Below are 18,253 nucleotides of genomic sequence, written 5' to 3' on the forward strand. Positions count from 1 at the left end.
GGGACACATTAATTAGCCAGGTCTGATTTGATTCTATTTCTAGGGGTCTCTAGAGCTCTATAGTAGTGTTGAGGATAGACAGAGAGCTTGTTCTTTTTAAAGTTTGTTTAATAGGGCCACCAAAAAGTGGGTCACTGTGCTCATTTCACTGCATTAGGGTTGTTCTTTCTGTAGTCAGGTGAGCTAGGTGTGTTTCCTTCAGTGTTAGTGTCAAAACAATAGAATTCGTTATATACTCGAATAATAATGCTGACAAACTAGTTGTTACAAATATATTTAATGTGATTTGATAAAGTTCGTCGTAGTTAAAGACTCGTTTTAATTCAATTCATAAGTGCCCTTGAGACCCCATCCAAACAAAATAGCAGGACCCACTGAAATCAAAGTGTACTTCAGTTTAAAAACAGTTTTACTGAGAATACTCTCACACGCACTAGAGCCAATACTAATTAAAAACTATTCTACTCACATCATAAATCTCACAATAGCTGTGTTTTTAGTTATGTAAAGTTCCAACAAAATTAATAAACTAAAAATGATGTCTTATCTCAGGTCTTAACATGGGTACCTGAAATATAGGCGCTTGGATTCCCTCGCCGATCTTATTCCTAATATAAATGTGTCGAGACATCTCGGCCAGCACATCGGTCCAGATCGGGGGTTGCTGGCCTGCTGGCCCGGCCCAGTGGAAGTTTGGAGGGTTTCGGACGGCTTGATCCAGCTTCGGTGATGTGTGTGTGTTTCCCCGCGCTGGTGAAGATCCGCTCTGCTCCCGTGCATCAGAAGAGCCAGAAACTCGTCACAGTGTGACAGGTGTCAGGTGCGCGCGCACCACAGCACTGCGCGCTCGTGTGGCGGCAATGAGCGTCAGTTAATTTCTTTGGTTTAGATGAATTGTAGACTATTAAATTCAAATTTCTCCACACAGTGGCGCTATTGCTTGAGCAAACTAGCAATGTGATTCACAGTAACAGACCGTTACAAATCAGATGCACATTTTGTCCTAAGCTATACTGATGGCTTGTGGAAGACGTCTGGAGGTTTTAACGGGTGCAGTACGAAAAGCCTGCTCAAAATGAGTTAACTTCAAATGGCAGATTTCAAATATATATTTATTAGATGTGCTTCTTCAACATATGTTTGATGGTAAACGATTAAAAAAAGTAGGGCTATTATGGAGTAACATGACCCTGCAAACAATCAGATATTATAGTAATAAAACATTGTCTTTATAATATTTTGTAATGGAGCTTAGGTGAACAAAAGATACATTTTCGTTCAAAAACATTAAAATTGCATTAGTGTTATTTCTAATATTTACAAAAATAGTGCATTTCACTATACATAAGCCCAGTTAAAGTCCAAATCTCACTGCTCTGAAAAGTGGGATGAAACAAATCAAAAAGTGATTAGTTACTGACTGTAAAGTATTTACTGATTAATTGATTTATTTATTGTAAACAGCATTGCATTTGGTTTGGATTACAACTTATTACAGTTACACATTTCTAAAATGTTATGCGTGTGGACTGGATTGACTTGTGTTCTGTACATCTGTTTGCAATTTATAAAAATAAACCCTATAATGATATACAGTAGTCAACATTTGAAATTGATCAAAAAGTTCATCAAAGTTGTCCTAAGACAAGAACGGGTATTGTTTTGGTGTTAGGACAACTTTGATGAAAGGTTTTGATCCACTTCAAATGTTGACTACTGCATATATATATATATACACTACCGTTCAAAAGTTTGGGGTCAGAACATTTTTATTGTTTCTTTTTTTTTTTTTTTTAAGAAATTAATACTTTTATTCACCAAGGATGTATTAAGTTAATAATTAAAAGTTTATTAAAAGTTAATAATAAATAATTTACATTGTTATAAAATATTTATATTTTGAATAAACACTGTACTTTTTAAACTTGTTATTCATGAAAGAATCCTGAAAAAAAAAAAAAATCACAGGTTCCAAAAAATATTTGGCAGCACAACTGTTGATATTATCCAACATTGATCATTCTAATAATAAATCTGCATATTAGAATGATTTCTGAAGGATCATGTGACACTTAAGACTGGAGTAACAGCTGATAAAAATTCAGCTTTTCATCACAGGAATAAATTCTATTTTAAAGTATGTTAAAATAAAAAACATTATTTTATATTGTAAAAACATTTTGAAATATTACTGTTTTTTTTTCTATATTTTTAATCAAATAAATGCAGCCTTGATGAGCATAAAAGACTTCTTTAAAGACTATGTGTCAGGAGCATTCACTCAGTATCATTATCTCAGAGATGGCTTTTAGCTGGTTTTGCAACTGAACTCCTCATATATATATATATATATATATATATATATATATATATATATATACAGTAGTCAACATTTGAAGTGGATCAAAAAAAGTTCATCAAACTTGTCCTAAGACAAGAATGGGTATTGTTTTGGTTTTGGGACACCTTTTATGAAAGGTTTTGATCCACTTCAAATGTTGACTACTGTATATATATATATATATATATATATATAAAAGATATTAGACTGCTATATTACAGAAACAATGCTGTATATTTTGTGAAGAGCACTTAGCAAAGGTCACTTTAAGGAAGTATTTTTACCATTTATGATCACGTGACCCAGGGTGTCCTTACAATTAATTTTAAAGATAGATTGTGTGAGCGTTTGAGTTAGAGTATAAATGTAATAATTCAAGTTGTGGCTTCTCTACACTGTGAGAACGTGTAGAGTTTTGTGTCCCGCCATGGAGCCACAATTAAAGTTTTTAAAGTTTCAAACAACCTCTCATTACTGTAGAATAATAATGATAATAAGTGTTATATTACAGGATATTAAAAATCAAAATTAATTATGTGTGACCCTGGTCCAAAAAACTAGTCTTAAGTAGCATGGTTATATTTGTAGCAATAGCTAAAATAAATATGGGTCAAAATTAATCAAATTTAATTTTATTTCTTTTAAAAATCATTAGGCTATTAAAGATCATATTTTGTAAATTTCCTACCTTAAATATATCAAAACTTAATTTTTGATTAGTAATATGCATTGCTAAGAACTTCATTTGGACAACTTTAAAGGCGGTTTTGGTTTTTGCAGAGTCCTCAGAGAATGTGGACAAAAATATATTTGAGTATTTATATTTTGCAACCCCTTATTACTTCTATGAAACACTTAGGTGTACACTACCAAGATTTAATTAATCAAATAATAATAATAATAATAAAAAAAAAAACAAACAGAAAAGTCTGGCAAAATGCTGCCTTTTTTTTTTTACCAAACAAGCGTTAAAGGCAAAAAATTCAGTGATAAATGTTTGATGAAGGATGTGATCTTGACTCAGGATTTCGATCTGAATATAATAACAGCTTCTGTATGAAGTATTGATTTCTTTTTAATTTATTTAAATCAAATGTTTATCATCAATAAATAATAAAATGTAAAATTACACTCTCTTGTACAATACTTTACAATAAAATGAACAGTTTTAAATTGTCTGAAATTAAGCTTTCATGTATCAACATTCCCAAAGATGACAATATACTATACCTTGAATGCACTAGTAGTAGCTTTAATGCATTAGAAATTGCTTTTTATCTCCTCTGAGGTTCCATTTTGGATTTAAAGTTAATTTAAAATTTGACAAAAATATCTGCTGTTGATGTGTAGATATTATTATTATTTTTTAAATCATATTTCAGAAACAAACTGTTTTGGTGCCAGTTTTGGTATACTTAACATCTACCTGCAAGCAAATTTTTCAGCTTTCCCTCATGAGATCATGACGAAAAATCTTTAATCGTATTTAATCATCTCTCTTTACAGTATAGCCCAACAACTTTTTCTCTGCTCTTATCAGTGTCCAGTAAGCAAGGTCTGACTTCTTTTCTGCAGGAAATTATTGCTGAGTCGACTTCTGGTAATGTATGCTGTTTTATATCATAGAAGTTTTATTTTACCTTTTTATTATACAGTAAGTCTAACATATTACTACAGGAAACTTTCTTCATTAGTATATTGATGACAACTCATCAGAGGCAGGATTATTTTGTACATGTATCAGCAGTGACATTTGATTTAATATGTGTTTATTACTTCCATAATCATCCATTTTTTTTTCTAATGTGAATTGTTTGTTATTCAGATACAATACTCAAATACTTTCTTTGGAAATAGATGGTAATGGTTTCATAAAATGGATGCATCTCTGTCTGATTTGGCATTTACAGAACACAAGAGGGCAGTAGTAGCTCATCAGGGGAGCAATGATGAGATACCATTTTTTGTTGTGGGCAATCATCATGGGATCAGGGACTGTCTGGTAAGCAGTAGTAGATATAGAACACCCTTATAAGCATGAAGCATTTTTTTCTCCACTGATGTCCATTCATAACCATGCATTTTGCCAAAATAAGTTTTCCAACCAACATGTAAATTGTTGTAAAAAGTACTGAATTGTATTGGTAAATATTTAACCATGTCTTAGATTCCAACATGCACAGAGACAGAAACAGATATGCTTTATTATGATTAAAAAGTACACAATACATATCATTGGTTTTATAGTCTCTCTTTAATGGCATCAGATATTGATGACAGCATTTTAATACAGCAGAACTCTGTTCTAGACAGACATAATATATCTAAGAGGGCATCATAAAAGATACAAGGTTATTACCATAAAAAGAAATAAATACAAATCAAGATCAATCCAAAAATCTGTGAGCATATCTCTCTTAAATAACATTGTATAAACATACAATAATTGAAACAACATCAGTGTCAAAAACGAGAAATGACAACAGTGATATGCACAACAAAATAACTTGTAACAAAAATTTGCACAACTGTAACTGATTCACATTTCACAGTCAATTTCTCTGTCAATGTATCGATATACTATTTATGAATGTACCTCCTGTTGAAGTACAGCACAAAAAGACAAACGTGGTTGCTGCCAGCTGAACACAGTGATACACTGATCTCACGTCGCCTTTAACATTTTCTACGCTGATCCATTAGAAGAAATGTGTCAGACGTTTATTCTTTTTACTTTAAGAGGGCATCGTTTTTATAAAGGACAGATTAATGCAACTGAGAGGATGGACCAATCATGATCAGTCTGAATGTATAAGGTTTAAAAAAAATGAATAAAACACATAACGCTAATCTAAAAAAGGCCTGGTTTATTTCCCAACAGTTCCTCTGCTGGTCTATGGGAGGATGGGAAATGACACTTGAAAATTGTGGAGCCTCAATGTACAAACACCACACAAGAGGAATAAACAAGGCAAGAAGAGTTATGTGACAACTCCAAGCCATGACACTGATTACTGTAATGCTGCAGTAGGTCTTGCGTAAACTAAACACACTACAGTTTGCTATTGATAGTCAAGACTAGAGTATGAAATACAGTGTGAACTTCTAAACCCTCCACTATGCTCTACAGAGGGCCTTGAAGATAAAATACAGCATTATGTGTGTGTATATGTGTGGTGATATTAAGCTTGTGAAAGAGAACCGATCAGATATGCAGTCTATAGCTAATGATATAAATCAGTCAACATTTCCACTTCAAACCAGCGCTGGAAATGTAACTATCTGTGCAAATTGAAATAGTCTATGCGTTCAGCGGATTTACTGTAGCTTCGCTTAAAGAAGGCTCGGATTTCTAATGTGCAGAACATCATAATTAATGACCGTACTGTATTATCTCTAACAATGAGTCGTCACTTCAAGTTTCCACTTTTCCGAAAGTGCCATCGGGAGGTCTGTAATGTTTAGGAAAGGCTTTCAGCTGCAGACAGTTAAAGGCATACTTGCGACATCCAACGTTCTTCATGGTATTCTCACGGCGGCAGCCCTCACTGGCGGGGGAAAGGGGCGGGATTGAGTGTGTGAAAACAAGTAGAAAACAAACAGAACATGAAGCCATGTTTAGAAAAAAAATCACAAGCAAAAACTAACACAGCCATAAAAGATGGCAGCAGACATCTCAGCAGTGTTGCATGAGCATGAGTATTGTGGGTGAACAGAGAATGAGGGTGGCGAAAGCTAGTCATTTAAAAATTAAAAATAAAAAAAATAAAAAGCAGAATGAACAAACCACAATCACAGTTAACGTGAGCTGAAAATGCTAATGCAACATCCCTCTGAGCATAAGAAAAGTGGGTCATTAAAGTTCAGTAAAGTCACGAAAATGGTAGCACACAGGCAAATTAATGCTCTGAAGTAAATTTGACAGAAATAAATAAAGTAAATCTTTAAGATCAACAGGCTACACTGCTTGTGTATTAGGGTATGGTAAACAGTTATCTATGGTAAATAATTACATTTGATCAGGCCAACTACTGCACATGTCCCACTTATTTGGATTCAAAAAATTCTGTTTTACAACCTCGCTTAAGTTTTTTTTTTTTCCACATATAAAGATATACTTTAAAAAATGTGCTTATACATACATTTAAAAAATAATTAATTTAAACTTACAGCTGAGGTCAAAAGTTTACATAAACCTTGCAGAATCTGCAAAATGTTAATTATTTTACCAAAAATAAGAGAGATCATACAAAATGCATGTTTTTTTTTTTTTTATTTAGTACTGACCTGGATAAGATATTTCACATAGACATTTACATATAGTCCACAAGAGAAAATAGTTTATAAAAATGACCCTGTTCAAAAGTTTAAATACACTTGATTCTTAATATAGTTGTTACCTGAATAATCCACAGCTGTGTTTTTTTTTTCTTTGTTCATGAGTCCCTTGTTTGTCCTAAACAGTTCAACTGCCCACTGTTCTTTAGAAATTTCTTCAGACCCCATATATTTGAACCTTTTCAACAATAACTGTATGATTTTGAGATCCATCTTTTCACACTGTGGACAACTGAGGGACTCATATGCAACTATTACAGAAGGTTCAAACGCTCACCAATGCTTCAAAAGGAAACACAAAGCATTAAGAGCCGGGGGGTGAAAACTTTTGAACAGAATGAAGATGTGTACATTTTTCTTATTTTGCCTAAATATCATATTTTTTTTTTCATTTAGTTCTGCCCTTCAGAAGCTACAGAAGATATTTACATGTTTCCCAGAAGTACCCTGACCTTCAAATTCAAAAAGTTTTCACCCCTCTTAATGCATTGTATTTCCTTTTGAAGAATCAGTGAGTGTTTAAACCTTCTGTAATAGTTGCAATACAAAATGAAAATCACACAGTCATTGTTGGAAAAGGTTCAAATACACAAAATGCTGAAAAACCAGAGTTTGTGGGAGCTAAATGATTTTTCTGATGGACAGTGGGCAGTTTAACGGTTTAGGACAAACAAAGGACTCATGAACATGAATCAAGTGTATGTAAACTTTCTAAACTTTGTATGTAAAATTATTTTCTCTTGTGGACTATATGTAAACATGTTTTATGCGAAATATCTTATTCAAGTCAGTACTAAATAAAAATAACATTCATCTTGTTACTTTTGTATATATTGTATGATCCCTCTTATTTTGGTAAAACAATAAACCTTTGACCTCAACTGTTTTGTAAGACAACTGTTGTAAATGTAAATGATGCCATCTTGCATGTTTTGGTATGATTTACACCAAGCGTAGGCTTTTGTCTACCAAACTGACCAATTAGAAATGAAACAGCAGTGAAATCTGTCCTTCTCATGTCATTCAAAACCCATATGACTGATGTTCCAGCTGTTAAGTCATTTGAAAAAAAAAAAAAAGCATGGACAAGAGTAGCTTGGAGACTCTGCTAAATGTCTCCTTTTAAATTCCACTAAAAAAGAAACATACAAAGGAGCATAAATTCTCAATTTTGCATTAATTGACCACTTAATGGTAAAAAAAAAAACTAAAAAAAAAAACTAAAATAAAATTCAAATCACTTCCTTGCCAGAGACCATTTAATGTGTGAAATGATCATGATGCTTAACTCACATGCTGTAATAGTAAAACGAGGTAGAGCTAAGAAATCTATTTTTGATATTTGAGTAAAAGGTTACATTTTTCAAATACTGATTAAAAATAGTGAAATAATATCTAAAAAAATGTATTAATGTTGTAAGAAGAAGCATAAAAACAACTGCATATTGTATATGACCTTTCTAAAATAGAATTCTCTGAGCATGAAAGTTCAATAAAAACAAAAGAATTGGCTCTGAGCCCATTCATTAACCTAAGCAAACCTAACCAGTCCACAAAACTATTCCCTAATCCAAGATACTTATTTAATTCTCAAAACATTCATCAGCGTAGTCCTTCAATTCAAACCTAGAACCTATCTCTAAAACTATGGCTGAAAAACATTTGATTATGATTTTGTCAGCCATGATTAATTACGAAAAGCATCTACTACAACATTCTATTTAGAATGTTTGTTTTCTTTTTGGTTAAATATTGTTACCAATCACAAACATGTATGTTGTGCGAATCAGTCACATTTTTTCTAATAACCTGCATGTTTTAAAGGGGTCCTATTATGCTCTCTTACAAAGCCTTGATTTTGTTTTGGGGGGTGTATTAGAACATGCTTTCACGCTTGGTGGTTTGAAAAACATAATTTTTTAGCATAATTTACATTATTCAATACATTTCTCCCAGCCTGGGACATAAGGCTCGATTAGTTCCGGGTTTAATGAAGGCCCGCCTTCTAAAAAACTAAATGTGTTGCGATTGGTTAGCTGTCCCACTGCGTTGCGATGGCGAACAGCTTAGACAGTGTTTCAGTACTGCCACACCCCTTGTCAAAGAAGCAAGTTCCGTGTACAACTGTTAGTGCAAGCTAGATTAAGGTGATTCTTACGTCTCTTACAAAAAAGCATCGATTCACTACAGGAGGCCTTTATTAACCCCCCAGAGCCGTGTGAGGCACTTTTTATTATGGATGGATGCATATTATTGGACTTGTTTTGGATTGATGTGGGGAAACACTCGTCTATGTCGTTCTAAAGCTTGGGAGTGCCAGGATAAATACCACTCATACCACACACTGCACACGTCTGTGGTGCGTTACGGCTCCGATGCGGCAACCAGAGTAGTGTGTTTCAACCCCCTATACTGCACACGTCTGCAGCGCGTTACAGCTCTGAAGCGGCCACTCTAGTCAATGCTTGTGTTTAGCGGTTCTCCAGGCTGCATCACTAAAGTTAGGCTAATCCCCCACCTCGTCCCTGCCCTCCCTCCAACAATTCGAATTTCCGTGGGTGGGATTTAATTTAATGATATTCTAATGGACCACGTTGTGATATCATTGCACGTGGAAAACAAATGTTGTAGTCCAAAGGAGCCGTTCGTTGTAGTTCTTGAAAAGGGATTTTTTAAAAACAAAATATCTCCTTTTGGAGTGGACTTTGAGATTTGTAACTTTGTAGATCTTTTTTATGCCCAAAGATACACACCACACACTGACTAAAATTCAAAAAGTGAAAGAGCATAATAGCACCCCTTTAATATAAATTTTATCAAAGAAAATTCATAACTGAGATTAGAATGTCTTGGGAAACAATCACAATTTTAATGTTTGTCATAATCATGCAGCCCTACTTAAAACCAATGATCAAACAAACTGAGACCTATCCTTAAATTCTATTCGTTAAAACCTACCAATAACATTCAACCAAACCTTCGGCAATATCTTAGACGTTAAACTCACTCACCAAATCTCTTTTCCAGCTTACTGTGTAAGACATAATCATACTCAGAAAACAGCTTGAAACATTACTTAACATGATTTAAAACAAACAGGAAAACATCTGGAAGTGATCTCTGTCATTTTTAAGCAAACTAAGCAAAAACAGACTCACAGAGCCACAACATCATTATAAATGAACCCGTTCAGCATCTCAAACAGAGATATTTTGGGACAGTCAATTTCTTTAGTGGGTCAGATGAACTGCACACTTTCTGTAGCCTGGTGAAGGATATTTTTCATATTTAAAGTTCTTGTAACGGGCAGCTCTTTAAAGCATGTAAGCTCAAGCAGTGCTAACTTGTAAACAGCAGATGTACTGGCCGTGGCATGTGGCCAGACAAGTTTTACAAAGCACAGAGAGGCCACTTCTATTTTGGCACAAAGGGAAGCGCAATTAAACAGACTCCTGTAAAATGATCTCATTTCCAATCATTATGGTAAACATTTACATATAAAATATATATTTACATATAAAGAAGAGAAGAATTCTGATGATTTGCAGCCTGTATGCTATGATTAAGAAACAAAGTGATTTGTTTTGGTAAGAGAACATACATTCTACTCATCATTACTGCATAAGTGCCTTTACTTAAAGCAGCATGTGGATGCTTTTGTCTAAACAGATACATCTTAAAAGACTGTTCCAGATTCAGCATAAGCAAAAATTCAATCTAGTACACTGTTAAAGAAACAAATCTATAGTAATGCACTTACAGTGGAAGCTGTACATGGTTGCTTTTTCAAAATTCTACATTTTAATGTGTGTCTTACACCATAGACTTTCACCGTTAGTGCATTAATGTAAAAAAGGTTGTTTTTACAAATTGAGAGACAAGCTGAAATTACAAGGGTTGCATGCCTCAGATGTGGTCAACAGATCCTGTGTTGAACCCAGAAGATTCCTTTACACAAAATACCTATTAAACCTATTGCCATAAACCTCCTGCCAGCTGACAGTGAAAACATCTTTATAGACATTAAACAAAATCTCAATGAAAAGTAATTCTCAAGTGCATATTTAGATTTCCCTGACTGAAAATACAATCTTATTTGGCCCAATTTAACTGTGTCATTGGAAAGGCTGCAAACAGGTTAGTGCAGACCAATCTTGGTAAAAGAGCAACTTGTGTTCTTCCAGCCAAACATGGGAAGACATGGACACTTAACACCCTAAAGTGCAATACATTTTTAAAGCATGTGCGATGATAGTTGAGATTAGCTTTGGCCTGGCCAGGCCTTAGCTTTGCATTTAGATAGAAACACATGGAAGACGCAACAAAAATCAACCACAAAAAAAAAAAATCACTGGAAAATTCCATGATACTGTTACAGAATAACAATATCTCATTATAGAGTGCAACAGTCGGGTTCCGGAAGTAAAAAACCTATTCATTTTCTCCACAGGGAAATTAATTTGGAACAATGACTTATAAATCTTTAAAGACAGAAGTACCGTGTTTCGAGCTCAAATCATATATACTTTTGCTGAAGCCATCTGTTCGCATTATTTAAAAAAAAATCTAAACTCATGGTGAAAAAACTATATCACCCATGATTTTGTACAGAAAATTCCACCAATTAGAGACTGACAGCGAACAAATTGTGGCAAAAGAATTTGTAGGGAACGCCCACTCCCATAAAGCACTGTAAATGATGTAATTGTCTCGATATGTTGTCAAAATAGTTCACCCAAAAATAAAAACTACCCCATGATTTACTCGCCCTTAAGCCATCCCAGGTGTATATGACTTTATTCTTTCAGACGAATACAATTGGGGTTATATTACAAAAAAAGTCCTGGCTCTTCCAAGCTTTATAATGGCAGTGAATGGGTGTTAAGATTTTTCAGTGCAATAAAGTGCATCCCTCTATCATAAAAAGTACTCCACTCAGTTCCAGGGTGTTAATAAAGGCCTTCTGAAGCAAATTAATGCATTTGTGTAAGAAAAATACTCATATTTAAAACTTTATAAACCGTACTTTCTAGCGTCCGCTAACTGTTGTATGGATGTTCACGAGAGAGTGGTGGTGTCATCCGCTGGAGTTCACCAGCATATTTTTCCTACACAAACACAGTGATTTGATTCAGAAGGCCCCCGGAGCCATGTGGAGCACTTTTTAGGATGGATGAATGCACTTTATTTGACTCCAAAATCTCAACAGCCATTCACTGCTATTTGAGTATTCGATTTTTAAAAATCCTTGATTGCATTTTGCCCATGTCGAGTAATTGGCAAAAAAAACATTATTATATAATATTTAATATTAAACCCATTTAAAAATCATAATAAAGCATAATGCTATTAAGACTTCACAAACGCTACGCTATTATACTATTATGCTATTATACACACTTTCATTATTTACATGCGTGTAGGTACATGCATCTCAGAGCAACTCCATAAACAGTAAATGCTGCTACACAAACTGTTATCATTGACATGTGTGGTGCATCTCGACCTCCATCTCTGCATGTTGTTCATCTGGGAACGTGTGCCATTTCATCAGATTTGTAAGGTAAATAATTTATTCACTGCCATTATAAAGTTTGTAAGAGCCAGGACAGTTTTTAATATAACAGATTTTTCTGAAAGAAGAAAGTCATATACACCTAGGATGACTGGAGGGTGAGTAGATCATGGGTTAATTTTCCTTTTTGGGTGAACTATCCCTTTAATATTTGTGTGTGTGTACATATACATATACATATACACACACACACACACACACACATATACATACATACATATATATACATATATATATATATATATATATATATAAAATCATTGCTTCATGGGATTGTAGTTCTTTCCCTTACTAAAGCTATTAAGTACATTGTTTTGTACCTTTATCTTGTTTCATTTCCAAATACTTTTTTCAAAGTTCATGATGTTGTGATTCAACTTGCAGCTGCTTGGCTTGGTACATGGCTTATAACATTTTAACAAATACTTAAAAATAAATAAATAAATAAAAATCCCTATGGGGTAAAAAAAACAACTTCCGGAACAAATACCACTGAAAAAGTGTCCGGGCACTAATGCACTCTATTATATACATATTGAATTGACCACTAGCACACTATATGCATGTGCCTAAAAATAGTTGTCATAATAACACAAATAAAACAGTTCAATATTATAAGAATAATTAGTATTGAATAAATAAATCAATGTCTTAAATATATATATGAATATCTATTTTCAATTTACCCTCTAAAATAATCAGAATATTTGTAATATGTCACAAATTATTGTACAAACTTTTCTCATCCATGATTACTTAAGAACAGAAACAGAGAGAGAGAGAGAGAGAGAGAGAGAGAGAGAGAGAGAGAGAGAGAGAGAGAGAGAGAGAGAGAGAGAGAGAGAGAGAGAGAGAGAGAGAGAGAGAGAGAGGTAAGGCAGAAATGAACACAAAGACCTTTAGACTGGCTGTTAGTTAGAGAGAAGAGCTGAATCAACCAGAAAGAATTTAGCATTGTCTGCACACAGCTCCTCACCCAGAAGAGGAAGAAACAGAAAAACAGAGAAAGAAAGTGCTGAGATAGCCGGAGCGAGGGAAAGAGAGAAAGAAAAACGGAAAAAGGGGGTTTCAGGCTCAGCTGCAGCGGAGTTTGGCCAGCAGGTAGGCTATGCTGAGGAACACCCAGACGATGAGCAGGTTTGGGCTCAGGGCCAGAAGGGGCAGAGAGTAGAGCAGACTGGGGTCCAGCCTGAAGTCACGTATGGGCAATAAGCCACTCAGGTTCTTCTGAGTTACCCCCTCCCTGGTCCCAATGCTGCAGAGAGGGGCAGGGACGGAGGGAGCGGAGCCAAGGGCCAGAGAGGACACACAGAATAGGAAGACATGCACAGGATGTAAAGTAAAAATTAAATAAAATGAATTGCAGACACAACGAAAAGGTGTCGAGTCGAATCCATCCGTCAGATGAGGATGCAAACAAAGAGTAAATCCAAAAGACATAAAACAGACAATGTGAATTAGGAAATGAAATACAGACACAGAGGAGGGAAAGAGAGAATAAAGAAAGAGAAAATTAAGAGTGATGTTCTGCATTGTCGCTATTTAAAGTAAAGAAAATTAGAGAGATGGCTTCTCCATGTAGGGCTGTTGCCAGCACTGGGCCATGCAAATCAAGCGTGCTGCATCCTTCCCAGCATGCAACAGGCCAACAGAGCCATAATAACAAACCAACTGCAAACATAAAAACAATCTTGCGTACAGTGTCTCTGCATCCATCCGTTTTGCATCCAGGCTTGTGAAAGAAGGCACATTTTTAGGTATAGAAGACTGCTGGCTTTCTTTAAGAGAATTTATTTGCAGTCTCACACGCACACAGGGAACAGCAACACAGCGCAGTGGCAAATCATGCACAGTGCATTGTGGGTAATACTTTACCTTAATATCCAATTTATTAACCTTGGGTTAATGAATTAGATATTATGAACTAACAATGAAGAACAGTTTTACAGCATTTATTCTTATCTACTTTAGGTAAATGTCAATTTATACATTTAATTTTCTTGTTTGATTATTTTAATTTTGTTTGATCATAATATGCTAATTTATACACATTAAAATGTATTAGTATACACTACACTTTAAAAGTTTGGAGTCGGTAACTTTTGTATTTTTAAGTCTCTTTTTCTAACCAAACCTGAACAAACATACAGTAAAACAATAATATTGTATTGTAAAATATGCAAAATTTAATTACAACTTAAAATTGTTTTTAGTAGATATATTTTAAAATGAAATGTATTGCTGTGATGGCAAATTTTTTTAGCATTCATTACACCAGTCTTTAAAGTCACATGATCCTTCAGAAAATCATTCAAATACAGTTGAGGTCAAAAGTTTACATACACCTTGCAGAATCTGCGAAATGTTAATTATTTTACCAAAATAAGAGGGATCATACAAAATGCATGTTATTTTTTTTATTTAGTACTGATCTGAATAAGATATTCCACATAAAAAAACATTTACATATAGTCCACAAGAGAAAATAATAGTTGAACGTACAAAAATGACTCTGTTTAAAAGTATACATACACTTGATTCTTAATGCTGTGTTGTTACCTGAATGATCCACAGCTGTGATTTTTTTTGTTTTGTTTAGTGATAGTCGTTCATGAACAGTTAAACTGTCCGCTGTTCTTCAGAAAAAATCCTTCAGGTCCCAAAAATGGGTTTTTCAGCATTTTTGCGAATTTTAATCCTTTCCAACAGTGACTGTATGATTTTGAGATCCATCTTTTCACAGTGAGGACAACTGAGAGTCTCATATGCAACTATTACAGAAGGTTCAAATGCTCACTGACGCTCCAGAAAGAAAAACAATGCATTAATAGCCAGGGGTGTAAACTTTTGATCAGAATGAAAATGAGTAGGCCCTACATTTTTCATTTTTTTTTCAATTATCATATTTCTTTTATTTAGTATTGCCATTTAGAATCTACAGAAGATACTTACATGTTTCCCAGAAGACTAAATAAGTTAAATTTACCCAGATCTTCAAATTCAAAAAGTTTTCACCCCCAGCTCTTAATGCATCATTTTTCCTTTTGGAGCATCAGTGAGCATTTGAACCTTCTGTAATAGTTGCATATGAGTCCCTCAGTTGTCCTCAGTGTAAAAAGACTAAACCAAAAAAAAAAAAACAGCTGTGGATCATCCAGGTAACAACACAGTATTAAGAATCAAGTGTATGTAAACTTTTGAACGGGATCATTTTTATAAATTCAACTATTATTTTCTCTTGTGGACTATATGTAAATGTCCTTTATGTTAAATATCACAAACATTCAGGTCAGTACTAAAAAAAAATAACATGCATTTTGTATGATTCCTCTTGTTTTGGTAAAATAACATTTTGCAGATTCTGCAAGGTGTATGCAAACTTTTGAACTCAACTGTATGCTGATTTAGTGATTTATTATTATTATTATTAATGATGAAAACAATTGTGCTGATTGATATGTTTGTGGAAACCATGTAACCTTTTTCAGAATGCGAACGCTTTTTTACATCAGAATTGTCTTTACTGTCACTTTTAATCAACTCATTATGTCCTTGCTTAATAAATAAAATAAGAAAATAAATCTTACTGACCCCAAACAGTAGTGTATGTATAAATTAATATAATCTAGATGAATAAATGCTGTAAAAGAATTTTACACTGCTATTTCATGACACCCAGTGCAACTAATGTAAATTATTTGAACTTTATTGTAAAGTGTTACCATTGAGTGTTCACCGAGACTCTATAAAGCATCAACAAAACCTTCCTGTTCTCATCTTGCCTCTTTCATCAGTTTCCACAGGACAAACAGTTCTCTGAACAAATTTAACTACACAAGTTTGTTTAAGTCCGTCCTTAGATTGCACAGGAGACAAGAGGAGAGACTTACAGGACAAAACTATTTTATTCTCTTATTTATAAGCACAGAACATCTGGCAAGCAGACAGCCAAACAAATCAGCAGATTAAAAGTTTCAGCAGTTTCCTCACACTCTACAGGAGTGATTTATTTGTGTTTAGGCCTCTCATAGAGCGTGGAGAGAGGGGATGAAAGATGGAAAGATGGAGTGGGAAGGGACAAACACCCTAAACAAGTGAGTAAATATAAAAGTAATGAACATATTAGGCCACATAAGCCACAGAGCAATAAAGACAGAAAAGTGTGAACACCAAGAAGCCACAAGCAATGAGGGATGATGCACTGGAGGGGATCCTTCAGAGAGAAAGAGAAAGGAAGAAAAGAGAAAAAGAAAAAGAGAGAGGCACGTCCCCAAGCGTGTGATGCTTATGAATTATAGTGCAGGCAGTCGTTCAGGTGTCTTACCTGCGCATGCAGTCGAGGGCCTGGGTGAAGACCTGTGGGGCCATGCCGTGCTCGTGCTGCAGGATCAAACACTGCTCCAGAGTTACTGACATAGCAGTGCGGTCCTTGGCACTTTTGCAGCTGGTAAAACGCACTCCATTCAGTCGCCGACAAATCTGAAAGTGCATGGGCACAAATATTGTTACAGCCAACCATATATTAACACTTATTCCATAATAAAAATATCCATATTTAAAACTTTACATACCATAATCTCTAGCTTCCACCAGTGGATGATGTAGAACGTAGGCATATTGTAAGCCCCGGTGAAAATATGCTAGTCTCAGGAGAGCAAAGCTTTGTTTACAGCAAAGGAAAACCAGTCTTCTCTTGGTTTATATCGTAATCCGACGACATTTTTCTTTACAAATTCTCGTTTTGTACTTCTAATTCATGACCGGTGTTTTGTTTTGCTCTCTCCTCTGCATTTCTGCATTTGTCACTTCTCACCAGAGCTTACACTATGCCTACATCCTACATCATCTGCTGGAACGCCACTCTCTTGTGAACGCAAATACGAGTTAATGGAAGATAGAGATTACGGTTTCTAAAGTTTTTAATATGGATATTTATATTATCACTTCAGAAGGCTGTTATTAACCCCCCTGGAGCCGTGTGGAGCACTTTTATCTTGGATGGATGCACTTTTGCTTCAAAATCTTGACCACCATTCACTGCCATTATAATGTTTGGAAGAGCCAGGACATTTATTGATATAACTCAGATTTTATTTGTCTAAAAGAAGAAAGTCATATACACCTAGGATGGCTTGAGGGTGAGTAAATTATGAGGTCATTTTCAATTTTGGGGTGAACTATACCTTTAATATTTCTATTTTCAGAGGTGTCAGTACAAATGAGATGAGCCAAATGTGACCCTGGACCTTAAGTAGCACAGGTATATTTGTAGCAATAGCCAAAAATACATTGTATGGGTCAAAATTATTGATTTTTTATTTCATGCCAACAATCATTATGATATTAAGTAAAGATCCATGATGTTCCATGATGATACTTTGTAAATTTCCTACTGTAAGTATATCAAAACTTATTTTTCATTAGTAATAAGCATTGCTAAGAACTTCATTTGGACAACTTTAAATACGATTTTCTCAGTATTTAGATTTTTTTTAGATACTCAGATTCCAGATTTTCTAATAGTTGCATCTTGGCCAAATTCTAACAAACCATACATCAATGGAAAGCTTTCAGATGATGTATAATAACATTACGATGTATAATGATGACCCTTTTGTGGTTTTGTGGTCCAGGGTCACAAATGAGTTTTTGCACTCAAACATGGATTCTACTGCATTTCTGACATGAAAAACTATGGGTGATAGGTCTTTTCTTTTATCTTTTTTTAATGAGAGTATTTTTAAAGGAGAAGTTCACTTCCAGAATAAAAATGTGCAGATAATTTACTCATTCCCTTATCACCCAAGATGTTCATGTTCAGCTATGATCTGTCCTATTGTAATAAAGGCAAAAAGGCCAAAAATATATCTTAGAAAAGTATATAAATTGTAAATTTTTTGTTTCGCTAGATAAAAACGATCTTCCTTGGTTGGGATCGTTTAGAGCCCTTTCAAGCTGCATTTAAACTGCATTTTGGAAGTTTAAACTCGTGGGCACCA

At 34.5% G+C, this 18,253-nt stretch overlaps 2 protein-coding genes across 9 annotated transcripts in view; both read right to left on the minus strand.

Moving 5' to 3' along the window:
- Window positions 1–773, minus strand: part of cacnb4b (calcium channel, voltage-dependent, beta 4b subunit) — a 24,820-nt gene extending 24,047 nt beyond the window's left edge. The window contains exon 1 of one of the 2 annotated variants that reach the window (XM_051112472.1): window positions 569–773. In XM_051112472.1, the coding sequence (XP_050968429.1) occupies window positions 569–631 (63 nt within the window). In that variant the 5' untranslated portion in view covers window positions 632–773. The remainder of the gene's footprint in view (window positions 1–568) is intronic. The other variant, XM_051112473.1, reaches the window with a different exon arrangement.
- A 3,803-nt stretch (window positions 774–4,576) lies between these two features.
- Window positions 4,577–18,253, minus strand: part of inpp4ab (inositol polyphosphate-4-phosphatase type I Ab) — a 54,156-nt gene continuing 40,479 nt past the window's right edge. For 5 of the 7 annotated variants that reach the window (XM_051113369.1, XM_051113370.1, XM_051113374.1 and 2 more), the window contains 2 exons: window positions 16,579–16,733; window positions 4,577–13,509 (listed from right to left, as the gene is read on the minus strand). In XM_051113369.1, coding sequence (XP_050969326.1) covers window positions 13,329–13,509; window positions 16,579–16,733 — 336 coding nt within the window. In that variant the 3' untranslated portion in view covers window positions 4,577–13,328. The remainder of the gene's footprint in view (window positions 13,510–16,578; window positions 16,734–18,253) is intronic. The other 2 variants (XM_051113372.1, XM_051113375.1) reach the window with 1 other exon arrangement.

Source organism: Labeo rohita, chromosome 6 (genome assembly GCF_022985175.1).
Source record: "Labeo rohita strain BAU-BD-2019 chromosome 6, IGBB_LRoh.1.0, whole genome shotgun sequence".
Classification (NCBI taxonomy): domain Eukaryota; kingdom Metazoa; phylum Chordata; class Actinopteri; order Cypriniformes; family Cyprinidae; genus Labeo; species Labeo rohita.